At 35.5% G+C, this 21,948-nt stretch overlaps 3 protein-coding genes across 5 annotated transcripts in view; 2 read left to right on the top strand and 1 right to left on the bottom strand.

The window, feature by feature from the left end:
• The window catches only part of LOC135682181 (uncharacterized), a 30,608-nt gene extending 22,116 nt beyond the window's left edge, over positions 1–8,492 (top strand). Inside the window, exons 17-23 of the mRNA XM_065196951.2 lie at positions 98–167; positions 1,211–1,306; positions 3,681–3,786; positions 4,233–4,786; positions 6,049–6,315; positions 6,922–7,032; positions 7,660–8,492. Of these exons, the coding sequence (XP_065053023.2) occupies positions 98–167; positions 1,211–1,306; positions 3,681–3,786; positions 4,233–4,786; positions 6,049–6,315; positions 6,922–7,032; positions 7,660–7,811 (1,356 nt within the window). The 3' untranslated portion in view covers positions 7,812–8,492. The remainder of the gene's footprint in view (positions 1–97; positions 168–1,210; positions 1,307–3,680; positions 3,787–4,232; positions 4,787–6,048; positions 6,316–6,921; positions 7,033–7,659) is intronic.
• Positions 8,493–8,646: 154 nt separating this feature from the next.
• LOC135682183 (uncharacterized) lies at positions 8,647–12,743 on the top strand. Its single transcript, XM_065196953.2, has 2 exons — positions 8,647–10,210; positions 10,889–12,743. Exons 1-2 carry the CDS (start codon positions 9,509–9,511, stop codon positions 11,987–11,989), a joined length of 1,803 nt encoding a protein of 600 aa, XP_065053025.2. The 5' UTR covers positions 8,647–9,508; the 3' UTR covers positions 11,990–12,743.
• Positions 12,744–13,217: 474 nt separating this feature from the next.
• LOC135682188 (GATA-binding factor 3) overlaps positions 13,218–21,948 on the bottom strand; it is a 43,801-nt gene continuing 35,070 nt past the window's right edge. For all 3 annotated transcript variants that reach the window (XM_065196963.2, XM_065196961.2, XM_065196962.2), the window contains exons 3-5: positions 17,834–17,982; positions 16,954–17,079; positions 13,218–13,684 (exon numbers count right to left, since the gene is read on the bottom strand). In XM_065196963.2, coding sequence (XP_065053035.1) covers positions 13,448–13,684; positions 16,954–17,079; positions 17,834–17,982 — 512 coding nt within the window. In that variant the 3' untranslated portion in view covers positions 13,218–13,447. The remainder of the gene's footprint in view (positions 13,685–16,953; positions 17,080–17,833; positions 17,983–21,948) is intronic.

Raw genomic sequence — 21,948 nt, 5'->3', positions numbered from 1 at the left:
TTATAGTCCAGCAGTTGTAAGGATTTTTGTATTGCTATGTAATTTTTCAGTATTTTTAACATATATGAATCTTTGTGCCTATTTCTGATGATCATAGGTTCTCAGAAGGCAGGCGGTGTACAATTTGTTGCTTACTAGTTGCACAGGGAAACAAACAGAAGTTCTGGGTAGGTTACACAGTGTAATTTTTTGTTACACAGTGTTTACAGACACTGCAAGCGGGGTATAATATGTTGTGCCTTTCTGTTGGGCATTGTCTTTGATTATGAGGATGATTTCGGTTTTTATGAAATTGAATGGTTCACGAAGTTCATAAATGGATTTACCATGAATGGACATAATGACATTTGTTTCCTACAATTAAAGAAACTTAGATTTTTTCCAAAGCAAACAAGTTAAGTATCTTACTTCATTATAGGCCAGTTCAATGGGAAATCACTCATTGATAGGTAACATCTTAGTGCATAAACCTGTTAAAATAACACAGCCCTTATCAGAAAGCCTCTTACATTTCTGAGCTCAAAGCAATCACCTTAAGACACTTGAATTAATCTTACAAGGCCTCAAAGGCATTTTATTTCATATAACACATATATCATTTTGGAAGATAATAGAGTTCTGATTATTTAAAACCAATTGAACTTTTTCGCGCAACGAAATAGAATCAGATTCTGAAAAACAGCAAAGTAATGAAAACTACACACAAGCAATAATCAGCACTGCAACAAACTTTAGATATGAAAAACTCAATATAGAATTCTAATTCAACTGTGTCTTTCAATGAACGTTCTGCAGCACAGGCAATCCTAATGCCAAATTCAAGGGGATCAGTGCCATCAATAAGTAGATGGGAATTGGTACTTCATAAGACTATTATGAGTTCAACAGTTTTCATGTTACAGGAGTCGTCTAATTGCAACTGTTGATCATGTTCTTGCGAGTTATGGTAGAATCTTGTGTGAATGAGATCAATGAATCTTGAGTTAAACTTGCACTTTAAAATCATTGCATTGGATGTCTGCATTTTGTACTCTATGTATCATATTAGATTTACTTCATAACTGTTTTTGTGACGCATCATTTTTCCCTTGCTCGTCATATCATAGCTTTTTCAACTCTGCTAACCTAACCTGCAAGTAATTTGTTTTAATTCGTTTTGTTTTGAAAAATATCTTCAATAAAAGATCTTTAAATTGAACAACATTTTCAGGTAAAGAGAATTTAAAGTATTTTGACGTGAAAGCCACAGATTCAAGTTCCATTGAGGTATCTTTTCAGCATCCTCTTCACATGAGCATGTGTTCAGGTATTTTGAATTTTCGTTGGTTCTTTTTCTAACGGATGAAACTTAGATCTATTAGATCAATTCATTACCGCTGTCAATCTCGACAAGATCCCTTCAGCGTTGATAGCAGCTGCATTTCAAGAGAAGAGGTCTTTTAGCCGATAGGTCAGCCTAATAAATGACTTGAACCATTTGTCTGAAAAAACAAGAAGGAAATCAGTTAGATTTTTACCACACTCTATTTTTCAAAGACTTCTTTCGGTTCGTATTTTCATTCACAAGCCCTATTTTATCTGATTTTCATGTCCTTGTTTTTTTGAGAAAAAGATCATTTTAGATAAGATTTTCAGCAACAGTATAAATTAGCTTGCAATAATAGGTGATGCAACTAATTTATGTTGCTGATATCTCCACTAACTGACTTTGTTTTATGTCGAAGCAAAAGATTTGACCTTTGATTTAGAACTGATTAAATATGTCTTTAGAACTTATATGGGATTTTGGAGATGAGAGAAATGGATTTTGAACAATAGGTGAAAAGTTTTGAAGATTCTGGGTTAAGATTGGGAATTTTTCTGCTATTTATTTTACATTCAAAAAATTCATTGCTGTTTCCACCAAACTGTTTTTTATCCTTGTAAAGAGGGGCTAGCCATAACTGCGACGATCAAAGCAGTTATCAGTGGAATATGCCCGTTGGAAAAGATTTTCAAAAATAGAATAGCCCTTTTACAATGGAGCAGTTACGCTAGGGATTACATGACATCGATTTCGTCAAAGATAACAGGACTGCTCTTTTTATCAACACTGCTTAGTTGAGTTAAATATTCATGAAGGGAATAGGGTTTTACCGAAGCACGAGGCTATATCTTGTGAAAAAAGATCAAAAAATCACGATTACGAAATGTCATTCAAGACAATTTTGAAATTTCAAGCCTTCTGTAAAATGTGTGGCCCTGCCTTCAGATAATAGGATGCTGATAGAACGTACACTATTGTTTAGTACAGACTTTACCTGTCTAAGGAAAGGATTATTGTCCCAGTTCCAATCTTTATTTACTCCTTTTCTTTGTTTCCGTATTTGTATCGACGACCTTTTGCTAAAGCTGGTTTTCGTTTGCTGATAAATATTGTCGAATTGGTTGTTTTTCTACGAAAAGGTGTACGTTGCAATTTAGAAGATAGGATATGGTTAATTCTTTGGTAAAATATGAAATAACAACGCAGTGTTTGTGAGGTTTTCGTGAGTTTGGCTGCTAATCTTTATCACGATCGTCACTTCAGGGCGTGAAAACCAACGCAAGGACCACACTGACTGGTTATCACAGGAATTACTTCTTCTTTAAAATTATTGGTGCTACTTGACAGTGATGAAAGCAGATATGCGTCACTTCTCTGCTTGAAAATAGTATTCCTAAGGTCAAAACTAAAACTGCCTCATATAATGTGACCGAAAACCAACTAAAATGCATCTGAAAGGCAATTTAACTGTTCCCTTAAAATTTTATGAAAAACAGTAAGTTTGTTTTAATTGAATTTGTCTGTAGAGTAACCACTTTTCTCTATGTTATGGTTAAGATAGGCCGAAGCCGACAAAACTTAATCTTAATGTTTCAATTCACCATGAAAACGCTCTTATCTGTAAATGAAATGTCTCATGGGATTTAGAGATCATTGTTTTGTTGGTTAGCGCTGAACCGATGCGATAGGAGAATTGGGTAAGGCCTAAGCCATTCCTTAAATAGTCTTTAACTTAATTAGAAGCAACTACTATTTCAAAACATCTCTTCTGGCCACAAGTTAAAATCTCATTTACCCACGGGCCAAGTTTGTCTTGATTAGTAGAAATTTGCGTGGGTTCCTAACCGCGTTGAGCGTACGGAGCAATGCCACCTTCATGAGGTTAGTCCGCCAAAGAACGCCAAAACATTTGATTCTGGACAAAGGTTCTTTGTTGCTCCCATATCTAAATTGATAATTACAAACTTTTGTCTGTATAATTCAAAAAAAGTTCAATTAGACTGTTGCTTTGCATAGTTTCAAACAAATTCTATTGATTTTGTACCGTTGCTCTAAATTAACATCAATGCAACTAGATTAAATTTGTTAGCTTAGACTCAAAAATGAGTTTATCGGATGCAGTTGTATTTTTTCCGTCGTCTGAAGGGCTGTGAATAAGATAATTAGTCTATAAATCTTAGATGTTGTAGACTTTATGCCGGAAAAGCTGGCTGTCTAAAGCTTGTCTAAAGGTTTTGTAAAATTTTCGCTTCTAGTCGTTTTTAATGCAGGTTTTTCCTAAATTGAGTGCTATTTTCAAACCGAACCCAGAACAAAGTGTAAACATGCAAAGCATTAAGAAGCTCGTAATCTAATCTGTTCTCATTTTTTTCAGTCAATTTTGTTGTTTCCTCACATCGAAATGTGCAAGCAACCTTGATTACAGCACCTGGGGCCCCTGTATTTTGCAGCCAGGTGTACATGGAAAATGTCGTCAACAGGTGAGAATTGCACAACAGCCATATCTCAAAAATCAAGAAATTAAATACATTAAGATGCACAGTTGCTCTTGTGAGTGCATAATAGGTTTTTTGAAGTGTCCAGAACTTTGGTTAATTGCTTTCCATTCTTGTTTTCAACTGTTATGTCAAGTGCTCAGTTTTCACCCACTACCTTTTTGTCTATATCTATCAAGAAGTGTTTCTCTTGTATGAATGACACCAAACTTTGATCAATTTGGTACCGGGAAATATCTAGCTAAGAATTGGTTGAAAGTTCGGAGAAAAACATTGTTTCAAACTTGCTGTTTATGTGTTGCTTCTTGTAACTAACGATTCGTTAATTCATTAAGGGCCATCTCGGCCTGCATACCAATAAATGAAAATTATTTATTCAGAACTCTTTCCATAGAGTAACGGCTGCATTGTATTGTGACATTTCATTGCAGATGCCTGTCAATACCGATTACGATGCGATGTATACTGAGAAAGGCTGCGTGCTTTGTACCTAGCAAGTCAGCTGATGTGGATGTCCCTACTTCCAAAGATGAATCATCCCGACCCAAACAGCTGAAGCTACTTATTCCGTCTTTCACAATGGATAATTCCGGTTCAATACCTTTGGTATCACCTGGTATTCGTACAAACCTTCTTCCGACCTTCTCTTTAGGCTCGGACTCAGCATCCGGGTCTTCCTTTCAGTTTCCAGTCCCGGATCTAGCAGCTACCCTTCCAGGTGGATACACAAAGCCAGCATTTGCGTCACCCAAGAAAGGAAAAGACCCATTGGGGAAGCCAGCAACACCCGGTACTCCTAAATCTAGAACTATGAAGTTACCAAAGATAACTTTGAAAAGAAAGCGTGACGGAGACGAGTATGAGATCGACAAGGAAAAGTCGAATTTCGACGTTTTAGAAGAATCGGATGCACAAACAATTGCTGAGAGTTTAGCAGACGATGCTAAGCAAATTCTTGACCAATCAGGTGTCAGTTCTAAGCGAGGTAAATCCCAGATCGTCTATACTGAGGGCCCAATGCCTACTGTTTGAAGACGGGCTTGCTAGATATTGGGGAGGGGCAATTTTTTTTTTTTTTTAATTTTTATGTTCATGCTGCATCAAATGGCAAAATTAATCCATACACGTGTTAAACAAATGCGTTTTATTCAGAATTTAATTTACTTTGCCAAAAATTTGATTTAAATGAAATATGCAGTCATTTATTTAAATGCCTGCATATTTCATATGCCTGGTTATTTATATGCTCGCCCCTTGTCAGTTTTACTTGTGCAGAGCGTTTTGTATCTTGTCGAGGTTGTTGATACAGCTCGATATATTCTTCTTAGAAATTCCTTTGGTTTTTAAATTATGTTTTAAGTGGAGCGGATAAAGAAACCGCGTTAAAATGGCCCAATGTTGCTGCTTCCTGTGATCGTCGGCCACGAAATTGGCCTAATTGGTGTGTTACCATTTCCTGAGAAAGCTGCTTTGGAATGAATGCCTGTCCTTTTCTGTATATCTCGGAAGAACCATTTCGGGCCACTACTTGTGTCCTCTTAACCTTATTATGGCCGTTTCTTTGTAAAAAAGGTGAAATGCAAAAAATTTATGTCTACAGAAAATGTTCCTTTGCAGGGAACTTGCTGCCTATGAATATTGTGGCTGTTCTCATTAACCACCTTCAGGAAATTGTTAAAAATGATAAGAAATGAAATTATGTCCATCAAAGCTAACTGAATTTTCAAAACATGCGATAAAAGATAAGAATGTCCAAACCCAAAATGACAGCTGATTTGTTTAATGTTTATTGGTAGTCTGTGCCACAGTCAAAGTGTTTTTTAATGTATTTCAGTGCCAAATTTTCAAACAATGTTTCTCTAGTTTCGTCCCAGACTGTTAGCGGAATGACATTTTAAGCAAATTCTTTCTATGAAAGTTGTCGGGTGTAAAAGTGAACTTGAAGATTTACTACCCTTCTTTTAATTTTTTATCTTAGAATCTATATAGCCCCATTCTTTCATATACGATCGACAGTATCAATGTAGCAGCAATCAGCTGTTTTGCCAAAACCTACTACAATGCTAAATAAGTTTCCTCGTTGTACTCTGTTTGGTTTTTTTGAGAAGTCGGTCACAAAGGCCTTTTTATATTTAGGTTATATGTCCGCGTTCAGAGTGATAGATAGTTTATTACTTTGTCAACGCACTATGGCAGGCACTGAAAATCAATTTCTATGATAACATGAAATCATGCTCTTTTTCACAGATGGAGCCCAATTGATCACTGAGAATCAGGCCATTCAAGGCCAACAGCCAAGAGACCTTTCATTTACAACTAGCAACATGCCTTTCGATCTTTCAGTTGATAATTTATCCACAAATGCAATAAGCATAAATTCGGTTGGTGAGTTGGAAGGTCTTTTAGGCCCAAGCATCGATGTTTCGTCGTTGATGGGTAGTGGTTTAGTAACTCAGCTTGGAATTGCTGGCTCCACGTTTCCAGATGGATTCTCTGGTATAACATCAACAGAAGGTTAGTCTTCAATAAAAGGTATCATTTGATATCAAAATGTGACATCGCTTATATTCTGTTATGAATCTAACCATTGTGCTTCAAACCTATCCAGCTCAAGCTGCACATTTTTTATTCACTTTATCTAATTTTGGTTTACACAATGATAGCTAATAAACAGCTAATTAACATCAACTTGTAACAATAACAAAAATAACTAAGAAAAATCGTGATGTCTACAAGTGTCCAATATTAAAAATATGTGGTGTGCAGAGTCTACACGAGTGAGTAAGATCCACATGTTTGATTTTAGTTTTGAATGCTTTAAAATTTTCTGTCGACCGAATGTCTAATGTTATAGAATTCCACAATTCATTACATCTATAGGATAGTGTATCTAGCCCATAAGTAACAGTGTTCGGCTTTTTTGTATAAACGATTGATTTCGTAAATTATATGCAAGTTCATTTAACTGAAATGTTTCGTTCATAGATACTTGATTTAAATTATTTATAAATATGAAATGAATGTGAATACTGTATCATATATTGTAGCGCAACTTTTAATAATGTTGTAATTGGTTGCTTTTCTCATCACTTATTGAGCATTCAGCTTTGTTCACTTCAGGTGTCTCAGAGAATCAAGTAGAAGCATTTGATTTGGATGCAATATCCGGAGGCTCAAATATAAGCTTCGGTGTTGATGACTCGTTGAGCGGCGTTCAGGGGGCTGCCATTGGTTGGTATTTTTGTCGTAATCAGATTTCTGTCGTATGCACAATCTTGCAGAGGGTTTTCATGTTTTCTGCGTTTTTTTTGTTCAGGTGGTTGTAGTTGTGAGTAGATATCTGAAAGCCAGAATGTTCCTTTTTCAGAGTGAATTGTAAACATGTTAAAGAGTTTGTTGAGATCGCACCTAATAGCAGTTTCATTTTGCGCTTCGTCAATCTGACACACGAAATCGAGACCCTTACATTCCTTTTATCTTCTTTGCATTTACGTCAAATTCTTAAAATAATGGTCTGCTGAAGTTTTTAATTTAGTCCCTTATTTTTCCCTATACGATATTCCATCGTGATGGTCGTGTCAGTTGCTCACGAGTAATTTTTTTTCTTTTGCATCTAGAAACCACGTGCCACGTACCTTATCCCCTTTTAGTTTCTGTCATTATTACGTGTTATTGGTCGTTTCACATAACGCCCATTCAGCCATGGCTTCAACTGTAAATGCGGAACGATATCACTTTACCCTGGCGACAGCTTTTTTATTCATTGCAAAGGTATCAGCACACATACAATAACGTTGTAGCGTGCACTTTTCTCTACTTAGACTCCACGTTTTTAGACTTCCATTTTTCTCTTTTTAGACCCTTCTATGGTCGTGAGCTCTTCAGCCTCACTTTCGAATGCACCGGTTTTCGATGTCCACCAGTCCCTTATTGACATTGATTCATTTATAATGGGTGCCGAAGAAGGTGGAAAGTCGACAGCAAACCAGTCCTCAATGGGCGGAGAATAATTTATGGAAAAGATTTAGTAGCAGTAATTATCATTATTTATGTAGAGTATGGTCACCGAAATGTATTATAGCCGGTGGTGTCTGAGATCTCTTACTATTGATGCCAATATGCAACAGGTCAACCATATAGACAAGCTATCTTAGTTACATCGAATCATATAGATGAATTGATAGAGGAGACCGTTTGGGAGGATTCCAATCTTTATGTTCTCACTTTCTATTTTAGCCACATACATGGTTGTGAGATAATATGCCCGTTTGCATTTTTAAGTAAAAATTTGCCTGTATTTTCTTGCTAGACAGACAGAGAAATTTTGAAACCTGCTGGAGCTCTTCCAAGCTTCGGACTCCATGAACATTTATAGTGTATGAGATGTTCCGTTTTTCTGATTGAGTTGAATGTTAGCAAACCATTAAGATAGCTTTGGGTTTTCGAATTTTAAGGGAGCAACATTTAATATTCTATATCAAAACCAATTACAGTTCAAATTTATGGATGCCAAAACTAGGCTAGAGTTCCCACAAATTTTCAGAGGAAATTTTAAACTCTGAATCGATCGTTACGGTGCATTCGGCTTGTTGAGGTGATTACACAGAGCCGGTTTAAAACCATTTTAATGTTAGAAAATAAGCTCATATTGTCAAATAAAATAATATAAATAGTTACTGTTTGTTCCTTTTTGTGTGTGTTTAGGTATTTTGTCAATGCTATATGGTTGCTTGAACACTTTCAGCATCCTTCTATCTCTTACTAAATTAATTTTATTGAAAATTTTATGGTTAAAAAGACAGACATGTGCAGAGACTTAAAAGAAATTAATATTAGATGCCAATTCTAATAATTATTTTAACATTCTAACTTTTTTCCTTATTTGGTGCAAGAGCCTTTTCAGTGACTGCTGAGCGCCTTACGAATCTGGGTGGGGGTCAAAAATGTTTTATCTTGCCAAGAGCAAAGAGCAAAATAATTAAATACATGATTTTGGGAATTATTTGGGAAAACTATGCCCCCTAGACCCCTCGAAGCTCGGTTCCGCAGTTCTTGGGCTTGTTTCGAAGTGGTACAAGGTGACCTCTGATTTCGAATGCAAGCCACGAGGATTATCTTCTTTCACAGACTATGTTTATGATTGGAGTGCTTTTTAAAGGATAGATTCTGTCATTAAATCTTCTAAACGTTAAATGAACCTGGTGCATCTTCAGCTATCAAAGGTTAAGAAACTCTTCTAAATAATAAAGAGAGGAGTGGTGTTGATACCAGAGTCCGCCAACAACTATCATTGGTTTAATTGTAACAGCTTCTTCAAGAAGATGTGCATATGCAGGGAGGGCTAATTGTAACAGCTTCTTCGTAAAAGTAATTTGCTATGTATTCCAGTTTGATTTTCATTATACACTACTGTTTTATCAATATTGTTAAAAGGAGACCGTGAGGTCAGGGATGTGTGCAAAAAAATACCAGAACGTAGAAACTGGGATTGGCAAAAGCCCCCTCAGCCCCTCAACCCCAGTTCAACATCTGCGGCAAATTTTGATTTTCCATCTCATCAAGTTCCGCCTTCCCGCCTCTTTGTCATATATAGAACCGAGGTTGCCAGAAAGAAAACAGGCAGGAAAATCGAAACAGGAAGAGTTCCAACAAAGAACCGATGGTCCTGATATTCTGAGTTTCTTGCACCATAGTGGATCCAAGGAAAATGGCAGCCTGTTATTTCGTTATACTGCTGATATTCTTTCTTGAACACAGAGATGGTAGCTGTTCCGAAAAAAGTGCCCCAGCAACGGGACACTTACTGCCACTTGGTTCGCATACATCGCCAAGTGAAGTCGAAGAGAGATCCGATGTGCCTAGTGCAAAGGAGTTCATGGAACGCTATGTTTTTCCTTCAAAGCCTGTTGTTTTCAGAGGAATTTTAAAGAACTCTCCAATGCTAGAAAAATGGACTGATGAATATATTGCTAAAACCTACCCAGAATTGGAAGTAAGAATGGAGGCAAAAACCGAAAAGGAAGGTTACGTTCCAATCGGAAGTATTGGGATGGGACGTGACTCGCTTAAAAATTTCATAGACACGTACCACATTACAAACAAATATTTAGTGTCAGAGCTGCCCACTCCGACATGGCATGAGGTTGTTGTTCCATCCTTTATGACATGTGGACCCGTACTAAAGAACTTCGTTGAGATAGACTTATGGATGAGTGGTGGAAATACCAGCAGTTTGCTCCACAAAGATGCATTTAATGCTTTAAACTGTCTGTTCAATGGAACAAAAGAGTGGAAGCTTTTTGCATACAAACATGAGAAAAAATTGTATAAAGCATATGAGCCTGGTTCTCCTCTTGGGGGTTTTTCAAGGATCAACCCAGATGCTGTAGACATGATAAAGTACCCCAAGGTAGCATTTTTCTTGGCAGTCATCTGATTGCATACAAGATTTTATGTGGATACACAAAATATCTGCCTTGTTTTGGGTATGAAATTTAAATAGCTTGGAACTAGGATCTAATGGTGTGAGGATGGCTCAGTTGTTAGAGGCGCTGGCTACAGACCCAAGTCCCCGGCGTGACCAAACTTTCACCCAGAGTGAGGAGAGTCGCCAGCTCTCTGTAATTCCAGGCCTAGGAATCACAAGATGTGGTCACACCGAGACACTGCTTGATAAGCATAAGCCTCTAAGTGTCCTACCTTCAGATTAAAGTTCAAATGGCAATGGAAAGTGCGCCTTTTGCCAACTGGTATCTTTGTGTCAAGAAAACTTTGCAAAAAAATTAATTTTATCTTTTCAGATGATGACCTTTTGAATCCCTAGAAGCCAAATTTTGAGATTTTCTGTTTTGCCTCTTTTTAGAAAAATAAACAAAGTTTCTGAAATTTGTCTTGTATCAATTAGGATGCTGCAAAAAAAATTTCATGAGCACGGGAAAATTTGTCAAGATTTCCCTTTAGTTGATCTGCAGGTGACAATTATCTTCCTTGGCCTCAGTTGTGGGAAATTTATAATGGAGTTTATATTTGTTATTTTGGATACTTTATAGCTTCAATATTTAACCATTGTTTTTTTTATTTTCTCTAGGTTGCTACAGTGCCTTGGTCCTTCACAACTGTTAAAAAGGGTGACTGTCTTTTTCTTCCAAAAAGTATGTACCATCAGGTGAAATCCTATGGAACAATGAATACTGCTGTAGCCATGCTGTTTTCCAGATTTGATCACATTCAACAAAATAAAACCCGCTTTACAGACTGCCCCAGCAAACCTTTACCACTTCGAGATATAGATGTGGATTTACAATACTCTGGAAAAGGCATGATGTCAATGGGATATTCAGAATTAAGGAATGTCAGGGAGCAATTGATGGCAAATGTAGACGATAATGATAAGTCTACATATAAACATATTTTAGAAGCAGTCAGCATAAAGGATGGACACCCACTTTCTCCTAAGGAGAAAGCAGACAGGTTAATGAGCATTCTTAAAAAACATGGAAAATCTGCCAAGAGAATCACAAGGAAATTAGTTAAAACTTTGCCAAGGAGTTCAATAAGAGAGGTTAGCTTTCTGATAGAGCCATTTTTACCCTCCAATTCCTATGACTATGAGTATTTTCAGATAAGTCCGAGAGAGATAGCTGAGTTGCTCAGTATTCTGGTCAAAAAAAGCAATGGGGTTGTCAAAAGAGATGATTTTGTGAAACAGTATCAAGAAAGACTTTGGGGGTCTGAAAAATTTGGGGACTCTTTTTTTGATGATTTAGCAGGAAAAGGTTCAACCAGTGTAGGGAAGGAAGGCATAATAACAAACTTCCATTCTGCAGCAAGAAAGTTTGATAAAAAAGAAGGTGGACAAGGTGATTCAGATGAGGATGATGGTCGCGATGAAGAGGATGATGATAATGAAAAAGGCAATTATGATGATGCATATATTGGAAGAAATATTGATCTAGATTCTGAAAAGGATGATGAAACCTTGATGGGTTTAGGAAAGCAAATTTTTGAAAAGGGTTTTGTAGACAATGAACTTAGTTATTGGGCTAGTATAAACACTCAAGAAGAAGCCCAAGAAAATTCTGTAGTTCCAGATAGTGAAGAAAAAAACAAACATTTAATGCACGATAGAGATGGTCAGAAACAACACAGTGCCAATGAACCACAAGGCTTGAACAAGGATGAACTTTAAAATCAATTTTTGCACACTGCTGTCAGCTGCTAATTTGTATTGTGTAATGCAAAGTTTTAATATGCAGAAAGTCTTTTATTTAATTATTGTTCACAATAAAACCTTCCGAAAAATAAATATAACAAATAGTGTTTACTTTGAGAAAGAAATTTCTGCATCATTGGTAGGCATTATTGCTTAAAAAGAACACATAAGTTCCAGGGTGATCATATAAGTCTATTAGAAGTTGAGGGTTTGGCCACACCACCTAAATAAGCATTGTAATAAACCTTAAGTGTGCATAATCAGTTGAAACTGGCTGAGATAGGACGAAAAGAGCCTCAAGCTTTGCTTTAAACTTAAAGTTTTGGTCTGGATTTTAAGCCTTAGGACCCACGACCAGTTACTGTGATTTGATACTCTGATGTTGAGATTGTATTGGGGTATTGAAATAAATTGATCGTCATTGTGGTGGTCAGCAGGCTCCTTGACTCCGGACATCGGTGGGAGGGAAAAAGCCTTGCTAGAAATGATCATACTCTAAGGTCCTTAATAGAAGAGGGGACGCTTATTAATTTTTTGATTTTTTTTCTGATCCCCCCCCCAAAGAGGTTTATTTGGACCCCCCATTTATTAATTTTTAAATGCAGTCATTCATATCCTTAACCATTATCAAATTTAAGCGTATTTAAGCGTATGTGCTTATTTTGTCTGTTTTACTCAATAAATTTTAAGGAGAATAAAGCTTTGAACCATTGCATAATTTCTAACTAGATTTGGATGAGTGTTCCATAGCTGTTTGTTAAAGCATCGTTGTCTCGGATCTTTGCTGTCCAATTGTAGGTTATACAACGATCAGTGCCTGCTCCGACGTTCCAATGGTGCAGTTTCTATTATAAGTGCTGGACTTGCTGCCTGTCCCTACTTTTATAAAAATCTTCTTTAGAGTTGTGATGCTCTTAATTCCTCAAATTTTTAATTCAGGTATTTTGCTGTTCAGTTGCTCTTGGCCTCTACTTAGTTGAGTTTTTTCTTTTAAACTCAAATAGTTGACCTATAATTACAGCTGGTTTTAACATATATTTGCAAAAGTATTATATCAAAGTTCTCGAAATTTACTCCCAGAGGTTTTTGGTATGAAACTGTTTCCGAAAGATTTCTGTCCAAAAGTTTTGAAGTTGAAAATTTAAAATATTCAGTGATGATGATAGTAGACAGAGTGCGAAAGCAAGAAGAAGCACACCGGAGATTAAATCTTCTGAATCGTTAAAAAACCTTGTAAAACTGTTTGCAATTATCTGCAAGTAGTTCATATGATTTAAATACCAACTTAAATAAATTCAATATCACTAGAGATCAATCTACAACAAGAGAGAAATGTCACAAGACTAATGATCTGAAATTTTTACAAGCTTCTCTCCCCAATTAGCTACCTACCTACCTATGACCTAATGTTACACGTATAGACAATGTTTACGTTCAGCACGCTTTTCCATTTGCTGAAGAAAGTATTTGGTTATTTGTTGGACTCGGATAGGAATCCGAAATCAACGTCTGTGGGTGAACGCTATGTTGATAAGTAAGTCCTTGATGTAAAGAGTCTCTTGCTGCCAACGCGAAGCTGTTGTCTTTTGACTTGGGCTTTTTATTCTTCCCTGAGGTTTTCCTGTTTCTTGTTTGTATGCCCTCTTTCTTCATAGTTAACGGTCTGTTTATCTGTGAAATGAAAAAATTAATGCAACTAAAATAGGATTTCAAACCAAATACTCTCATAGCGTTTGTGCATCAAAAAATATTTCAAAATAAGAGGAAATATAAGGATAAAAAGAAAAAATCAGATAGAATATAAATGCAAGACATTATGACCATTTTTAAACGAATTGGTTAAACATTTAAGAGGAAATTATTAACATTTCTTCCATTTCAAGATGCGTCTTCTCCAGGTTTAGGTTCGAAAATTAATCCTGCTTTGTTAAGTATTGCTAAGAAAAATACTCATCTAATTTCGATAAATTGAAAAGTTTCGAAAGTTTTGATGATAAATTATAACTAAATATTTAAAAACCTTGAAATTTCAACACAATACACATAATTTTACATTTTAGTCTTTGTTAGAGTTCTGAATTTTGCAAGAATGCTAGAATTTTCTCAAAAATGTTAATTTATTATTTTTAAGGTTATTTTGGAGAAGAGATGTAAGCTAAAATGATTACAATTTTTAGAGCACGTAAGCTAATTTGTTTACTAAAGTTAATAAACTTAAGCACGAAAAGTTGGCAGAAATAACAATAATTTGTCTTGGCAAAAGTGCAAGTTATACATTTTGATGGCATTTTCCTAACAGAATGCATTTCTTAACCTTTTGTGAAGAAAAAAAGACTAAATAATCGATAAGTTTTGATCTTTCAGCAAAATGATTGCTAGCGCAAGGGCTTTCCAAATAGATGATTTTCAATAAGTATTGAAGCTTGAACATATTTTGAAAATGTTATATTTTTCAGAAAATAGTTGCATTAGAATAGAAATCAAATATTTTCCAGATAGGTGTTTTTCAGAAATTCTTTTCAAATATTTCAAACTCATGTAGAATAATGATTTGATATTTGAATGCTGCATGCCTTTATGTGTAACTTTAATCTAATTTATGCTATTGTTTAGGAAAGAAATAATTTGCCTCTATCTTTTGCAGGGGCGGACACTCGGTCAATTATTGGGGGGGGCAAGCATATTGTTTTAATAAGATGACGTCATGTTTCCCATTGTTTTCGAACAAAAGACCATTGTCCTGTAAAGTATTGGGGGGGCCGTCGCCCCCCTCGCCCCCCCAAGTGTCCGCCACTGATCTTTTGCCTTTGAAAGTAGTTCTAATTCTTAATATGATTGTTCTCTTGGATAAAAATATTGCCACAATCTTTTCACAAAAATCCTACAAATGACTGTTGAACTAAAAAACAATTTTATTTATCGTTTCATCACAAAGTTTTTAGATTAACATTACATGTAGTTAAAACGACCCTTGAATTTTTTCTCCAAATACTTTCAAAAATTATTAATTGAACTAGAGTAAAAACTGCAACATATTTGCGTTGCCCTATGTATCATAAATATCACTTTTGCAAAACTTGGGCCTTCGAAAATCTTTTGTCTGCAGAGGAAAAATCGTCGTATTTTGGTGACAAACCATCGACGATATACTTTGTAAATATCCAAAACTTTCTTGTCTGGATATAAAATCAATATTACAAATCAATTTTGCTAAGGGAATGTATTAAAGACAAGATTAGAAGCGATTAAGCTTGCTAGAAAAGCTTTGCAAGAAAATGATAGTTCTAATGCAAGAAAATGATAGTAAAATGAATAAGTTCTAAAATCTTTGGTAAAGAAAAAATATAAATGCATTTCCCAAAAGAATTTCAAAATATATATAAACAGACTGATACTATCCGTATGCAAGCAAATTTTCCGGTAAATATGCAATTTTTAAAGATCGTAACCTGATCTTACATCTACTGGAAACACAAAAACACCTTAAGTTTTTCACAATTTCATTAAAAATACATAATATTAATATCAACAATAATATTGACAATTTCGTAATTATATGTCTAGCGGTATTTATTTTTGAGGATATTTCTTTCAAACTGAAACTTTTCAAATAAAAGGTCAGTGTTCAGAGAAATGTTTAATCTTGCTCCGAACAGTACCCTTAATCTTTTGAGAATTGGGTTTGTGTTTAACAGTTGAAGTCATTTTTATTTTCATTGGCCTTCGTCACTTGTGATGACATTGTGACATATTTTATGGGCTCGGTCGAATTCTGAATTTTTGCAAGGTATGTCTCTTAGAAGGAGAAAATGTGTTATTTTCTAAGGAGAAAAAAAATTTCAGAAGATTTTTCAAAATAGTTCTAAAGCAGGATAGTGTTTAAAATAAAAACTTAATAATGCTTTCAATGTGAATTTAAAGAAGGCAACGTCTGTTATTGAAACTTAAAATTCTTAGGAACTATGGCCTAGGAGCAAAAAGTTGTTGTAAAAAATTTTCTAGCAAAATGCTTTTTGGTGAGTATAAAGAATAATATTTCTAGATTTGCAGATCAAAACATATTTTACCACTGTCTTTCGTAATAGCTAATTATTATATTCAAAATCAAAAGCAATCAAAAGCCTAATGCAATAGCTGATTAGATCTGTGTCTATTAGATTGTTTCTAGCAAAATGTAGAAGGGACCAGAAGGGACCTGAAAGGGCCAGAAGAGACCCTTGTTTCTAAGTTTTCAAGGATTTTTTCTTGGCAAAGAAGTAAAAGAAGCAATTTCACTATACGCAAAATAAGTGAATTAAATATTTTTACAACAGATAGACACTCAAGGCTGTTATGAAAAACGTTAGAAAATGTATTTTGTTTACCATCAAATTCCAAAGGTTTTGTATAAAGGTTTTTAATACCTGTCAGTAAATTGTTTTTTTAAATTTTTTCAAAAGCCAAGTTTCTAGTCATCTAAAACCAAGTTTTCATTTTTGTCTCAGATCAACTTTATACAGATGTTGCTGTTAATTCGAAATATCGCGTCCAGAAAAATAGCAAATATTTTACTAACTAGGTTGAAACATTTTGGAATAATAGCTTAAGTAAAATAAAAATAAAAAAATCATATAAGTATCATCAGCATAGAATTAGCAACATTACGTTAAGTTTTTAAAATCTGGATAGATGATCTAGTCTATGATTTTTAAAAAATTATTTGAAGGAACAGCATTTCTCTTCCTGCATAAGACAATCCTGGTTTTAATCGTTAATATAAATTTCTAGAATTTATTTGACAAAAGAGAGATATATGGTAAAGCAGATCATAAAATGAGTTGAAGACCAAGATTTTATCATATTTTTTAAGAAAATGAGTGAAAACTCGGCCATTTCCATTAAAACACCTGTTTTTTCCATAAGCATTGGTTACTTTGCTACGAAACCAAAACATTTCTTACCTTATGGAGCTTGTAATACAAGCCACAAGCATTGCACACTGGCTCCCCGTTTGAGTTACGCCTCCATAGCGTCGTTTGAGACGTCTTACAGTTTGAGCAGGATATCCCAGTTCTTCTTGACTGTGACTATATTTAAAAAAGAAAACCTAACATTAACTACAGATCGTTCTAAAAATAATAAAATATTATATAAATTCAAGTTTTTCCCATCTTGCTACATTTTGTGTTGTAAGTAAAATGCAGCACATCAAGTAACAGCCATTTTCGTCATGGACTTATCTTTTGTGAATATAAAATCTCTTTCATTATAATATTTAGTTAAATCGATTTTTCATCTATCGACAAGCCCTATATTTCTTCAGTAATGTTACCAAATGAATCTAATGTACTTTTTCAACAACCAGCTTTGCCTTACAAAAAGCATCAACAAGTTGTGAAAAGCGATTCCATGTTTAGGAAAAACATTATCACATTCAGCTGGTCTAAAATAATAACGCTTAAATTTTCAATGCTCAAAAGCAAATGTTCACTCTCATCTGATAGGCTATTGCGAGTCACTTTTAGTCGCTTGAAGTACTGGTTCTTTGGTAGTTTTTCATTGCCACCATACCAGAAAATATTTCTAAACGTTGAGCATAAAGCGCCAATCCTTTAATACTCTTGGGAAAAAACATTTTCAAAAGTAGTGTGTGTTCATATGGATTGCAGTTGCATGCAAGATCGTTAAAACTGCTGACGACATGCTGAAATGAATTCAGTTGATTTTGCGATTTCATTGGTTACGACCAGGTTGCTTGTACTTTGATTGGTTTAGACCAAACTGCTCCTTCCTAGAATCATGCTACATTTAAAGTAACATCAAGACGTATGCTCAACTCACTAGTCGTCGCTTTGGCTTGATAAGAGGCCTACTTGCACCATTCATTTTGTGATAAAGCCCACACGCATTGCAAAGATAGTGTCCATGAGCATCTCTCCGCCATAGGGGTGTTGAAGTTGCACCGCAATTCATGCATTCCCGATGCTCACCTAAAATGGTAGGACGTTTTCAAATTGATTATCAAAATGTAAGCCTGTGTGCATCGACAAAAATATATCCTTCACCAAAAATATACTTTATAGAAGAAAGTCCTTCACCGGTATTTATCACTTGCAACAACTTTAAAGAGAGATTCATTCACTTCTTCATAAATATGTTTGCATTAATTGGTACAAATTGGCAGTGTTTAGAAAACGAAGAAATCATTTAAGAACAATAAAAAGTGGCAGAATACCCGCTTTTTCCCGGCCAAATTAGCGTCTACATGAGGGGCAAACCACTCTAAAAAAGGTCATACATCTTTGGTGGAAATTATTTTGTTTATCCAAAAAATCCCTGGAAATCCTTTTTTCGAGGAAATCTTGTACGCTATTTAAAAGAGTGTGCTACCCTTCGCGTCTACTATTAGAGAACTTCTAAATCCTTTTCTACCCACGTAGAATCTGAAGACTGCCATAGACAAGACTTCGTAATCCATGACAAGGAGAAAGGCATGCTCATAACACAATACTTGACATTACGTTATTAGGTCAAAAAATGTTTTAATTGACTTGAACATGAGTCATAGACATAGGAATCGTCTCCTAAGCTATAAAACGCAGGTTATAGTGAAGTCTCTGATCTCAAGGCCGCTATCAAGTTATAGTAAATTCTGGTCTCTGATCTCAAGGCCGATATCGGCTACTGGCTTTAATAAAAAGCTTCTAATTCGACCGCGATTTTCGTCATAACTTGCTCTATATCAAGGAAAATCTCGTTTTCGATGACTGTCTTGTGGCAGATCGTGCCTGATGAGCACAAAGCCAGCCTCATTTTCGCCAGTTGACCTCTATGGTTATTGTATACCTCTGGCCACCTGCAGGCTCTCTCGTGACTTGAAAAGCGGACCACAATGTCTAAATCCAGTGAATGGGCAGTGAAAAATATAATTGGCATGAATAATGAGAGTCTGTCCCCCAAGGAAAGCAAGTCTAATGTGGTAAAAGCTGAAAGAATAGAACCATTTCTCCATGTAGGATCTAATTGAATTTGGAAAATTATTGCAATATTTTTTATTATTTTAAAGAATGGACGATGGGAAGTCAACTCATGGGCACAGAATTTGTAACCTAGAGAGAAATAGGATTTATTTCTGGTTGAATGCAAAACAGTGAGAAATGAAATTAGGGTCGCAACTATGGTGCTCCTCCAATTTGATTTTCAATTGGTGTTTTGCACATTGTGAGGTTGTTTTTAATGACGGTCTAAGTTGATTAAAGTGCAAAATATGGGAAATTATGTTCTAGTAAACGAGCTTTGATTAAAAGGTGTCGTACTTTACTGCCATGATCCCATCAATTCACAAACACGAAGTTACAAAGTAACTCAAACTGAAACAAAAGATTGCCTAGAAACAAATGTAATGGAGAAACTAACCCAACTTGGCTGCCTAATAGTCTCCAAAATGGAGCATTTTAATCATCACAAATAAATTGAGACGGAGAAGTTATACAGGGAACGCTTGATACACCGAGAGGCAATTCACTCTTGCAAATAGCGTACGAGACTCTCCCTTAAAACAAAAGGATTTCTGGGGATTTTCACGAAAGATGTACGGGATTTTCTTTGAGTGATTTGCCCCTCGTGGTACACAAGCTGCTGCAATTTGCCATCTTGCTGATGCAGAAACTGAGAATAATAATGGTCTCGTGTCCCTGCAGTGACATTCTATGCTTATAAATAAAAACATCTATGTATCTTTTGTAGAGAAATGGTACGAAATGCTATCATGGGTTTTTTTAATATATTCAGAGGCCTAGCCATTGGTAATACAGTGCCCTTTTTATATCGTATACAATGCAGTCAGCCAAACTTTAAACTTAAACGAAGTAAGTGCTGAGCTGGGATAAGATTGTTTTCTACTCGACGCTTTTCATTTTAGGAAAGATTGACGTTCTTTCCAAATGATGCAGTCGCGTCACAAAAGCGCAAGTAAGGCGATTTTCACACTGCCAATTAAGGAGTTTAAACCTGAATCAAGCTGTATTTGGCGAATTGATTCATATAATTTACGGCTAAAATTTATGCTTATATCAAGGAGGATGCTTGCTGTTCAGACATTTGGGATTTGTCAAAAAGAACAATCAGCAGTCAGTATTTAAAAAAATGGTGTTTTTGACAAATACTGAGCACACCAATGCAGCTTATAATTAGCAATTGAAGGAGGTACTGAGTCAGCGGGGGTTTTCCAAAGAAACATCTTTGTAGAAAAAATTGAAAGCAATGAGTATAAAGAACAGTGCAGTTTATAATGGCAATTAAATCAGAACGCGACACATTGAATGTATGTCGTCTCTGTGGCTGTGAGGAAGGGAAATCTTGTTCATGAGAATGGCGAGGGAGTGATGTCATAAAATCAACCCTCTGACTGAAACCGTGACCATTTGAAACAGACACCATAATACCATGGTTATAAGGAGATTCCACCATTCAGAATACTGACGTTTTATAATCTTGAAGAAAATTGAGCACCTTCGGATTTAGAATTTGGAGGGAGTTCCTTCAATTTTTAGCTGAATTTTGAGGAAATTTGATAAAGTGTTTAAATCCAAAGTAACCCTGTTCTCTTTGAAGTTTAGAATGATCACTCAAAAGCGCGTGCAACCCTGTTTACACTGAACATCGGAAATAATCCGCTATTGAAGACAGTGAGGGAGTACTTACCAAATTTCAATTAATTCTGATTGGATCTGAATGACAAACGGAACTCGAACGAGATTAGGGCGGTGTTCTGGTATCAAGGGCACGATAAGAGTAAATCGCTCGATCTTTGCGTTGGTCTGTGTAATCAAATAGGTTAAGGGGCCTAAGAAAGTCAAGGAGGCTAGGTTTTTTAAAACAGCGTGCAAAAAGAAAAATTTGCGGCTGCTTGAGGAGTAAGCAAAGAGTTTCGCTGCGTCATTTTGATTGAAACTAAAAAAACTTAAAAGCGCTAAGAATAGGCCAACAGCCTTTTATTGATGACGGTGAGCATAAATTAGGGTGCGGCTGCAACAAGGAACGAAACGAAACCATCACTGTCTTCAAATTCCAACAATCCTGCAAATTCAAGCTCAGTCTCTTTTATTGTACGGCCATTGCTAAGCATTTCCTGCGACTGCTGTCAAAATTTCTCACCAGCCTGACTCACCAGCCATTTGCGTGTTCTGACGTCCTAACTGTACATCGGAACTTGTTCTGACGTAAGAGGACAACACGAAAACCATACTAATTAGAACGAATTATTTGTGTGCATTAAGCATGAACGTCGTTTTTGATATGGGCAAATTAGCTTTAAAAATTCATCTTTATTGCCTATATTACTCAACGGAAACAAAACCGTTGTTTTTCTTAGCATCTTATTTGTTTTGTCTTTCACTCTTCGATGACAAGTATGTCTGGAGAAAAGCCAACTAAATAAGCAAATTGCAAGATATTTTTCATGTTTCCCTGATTCTAGCTTTAAGCTGTCTGCCTTTTTTAAATATGGACTTCTATTATATTTATAGAAGCAAAAAATTATTTTAAAAAAGAGAAACTCTTAGAATCACGATTCGAATTTAAAGGATTAAAGAGATCGAATCGAGAAATGGCTACAAGCAAGAAATCGCATGCATATCTTGACAAAATCTATTTGAACCAACAACATAGTTGTGGAGATTATTAACTGAGGTAATTACGATTAGAAGAAGAACAGGTAAAAAGCTTACAACCAATAAAGGGGAACAAAATGATAGGAAGCTTACAATACCCAACAGGTGGCGAAAAAATGCCAAGGTTGAAGAAAACATTCACTCATAATTCTAATAAAATTTATACACGAGTATGGAAAAACCATTAGATCAACAAGTATATAAACAAATTTGTCATTATTTAGGCGATAAAAAGACGTGATTAATTTGTCCATTGAACGTGGATGATAACGGATGTTTTATCTG

This window comes from Rhopilema esculentum, chromosome 16 (genome assembly GCF_057945365.1).
Source record: "Rhopilema esculentum isolate cy_ngs chromosome 16, ASM5794536v1, whole genome shotgun sequence".
NCBI classification, from domain to species: Eukaryota; Metazoa; Cnidaria; class Scyphozoa; order Rhizostomeae; family Rhizostomatidae; genus Rhopilema; species Rhopilema esculentum.
The sequence above is the reverse complement of the archived record's forward strand: the minus strand, read 5'-3'. Positions and strand labels throughout refer to the sequence as shown.

Coding starts and splice junctions, on each gene's coding strand:
- LOC135682183 (XM_065196953.2), top strand. CDS start 9,509: ATGGCAGCCTGTTATTTCGTTATACTGCTGATATTCTTTCTTGAACAC. Junction 10,211..10,888: donor ACATGATAAAGTACCCCAAG/GTAGCATTTTTC, acceptor TATTTTCTCTAG/GTTGCTACAGTGCCTTGGTC.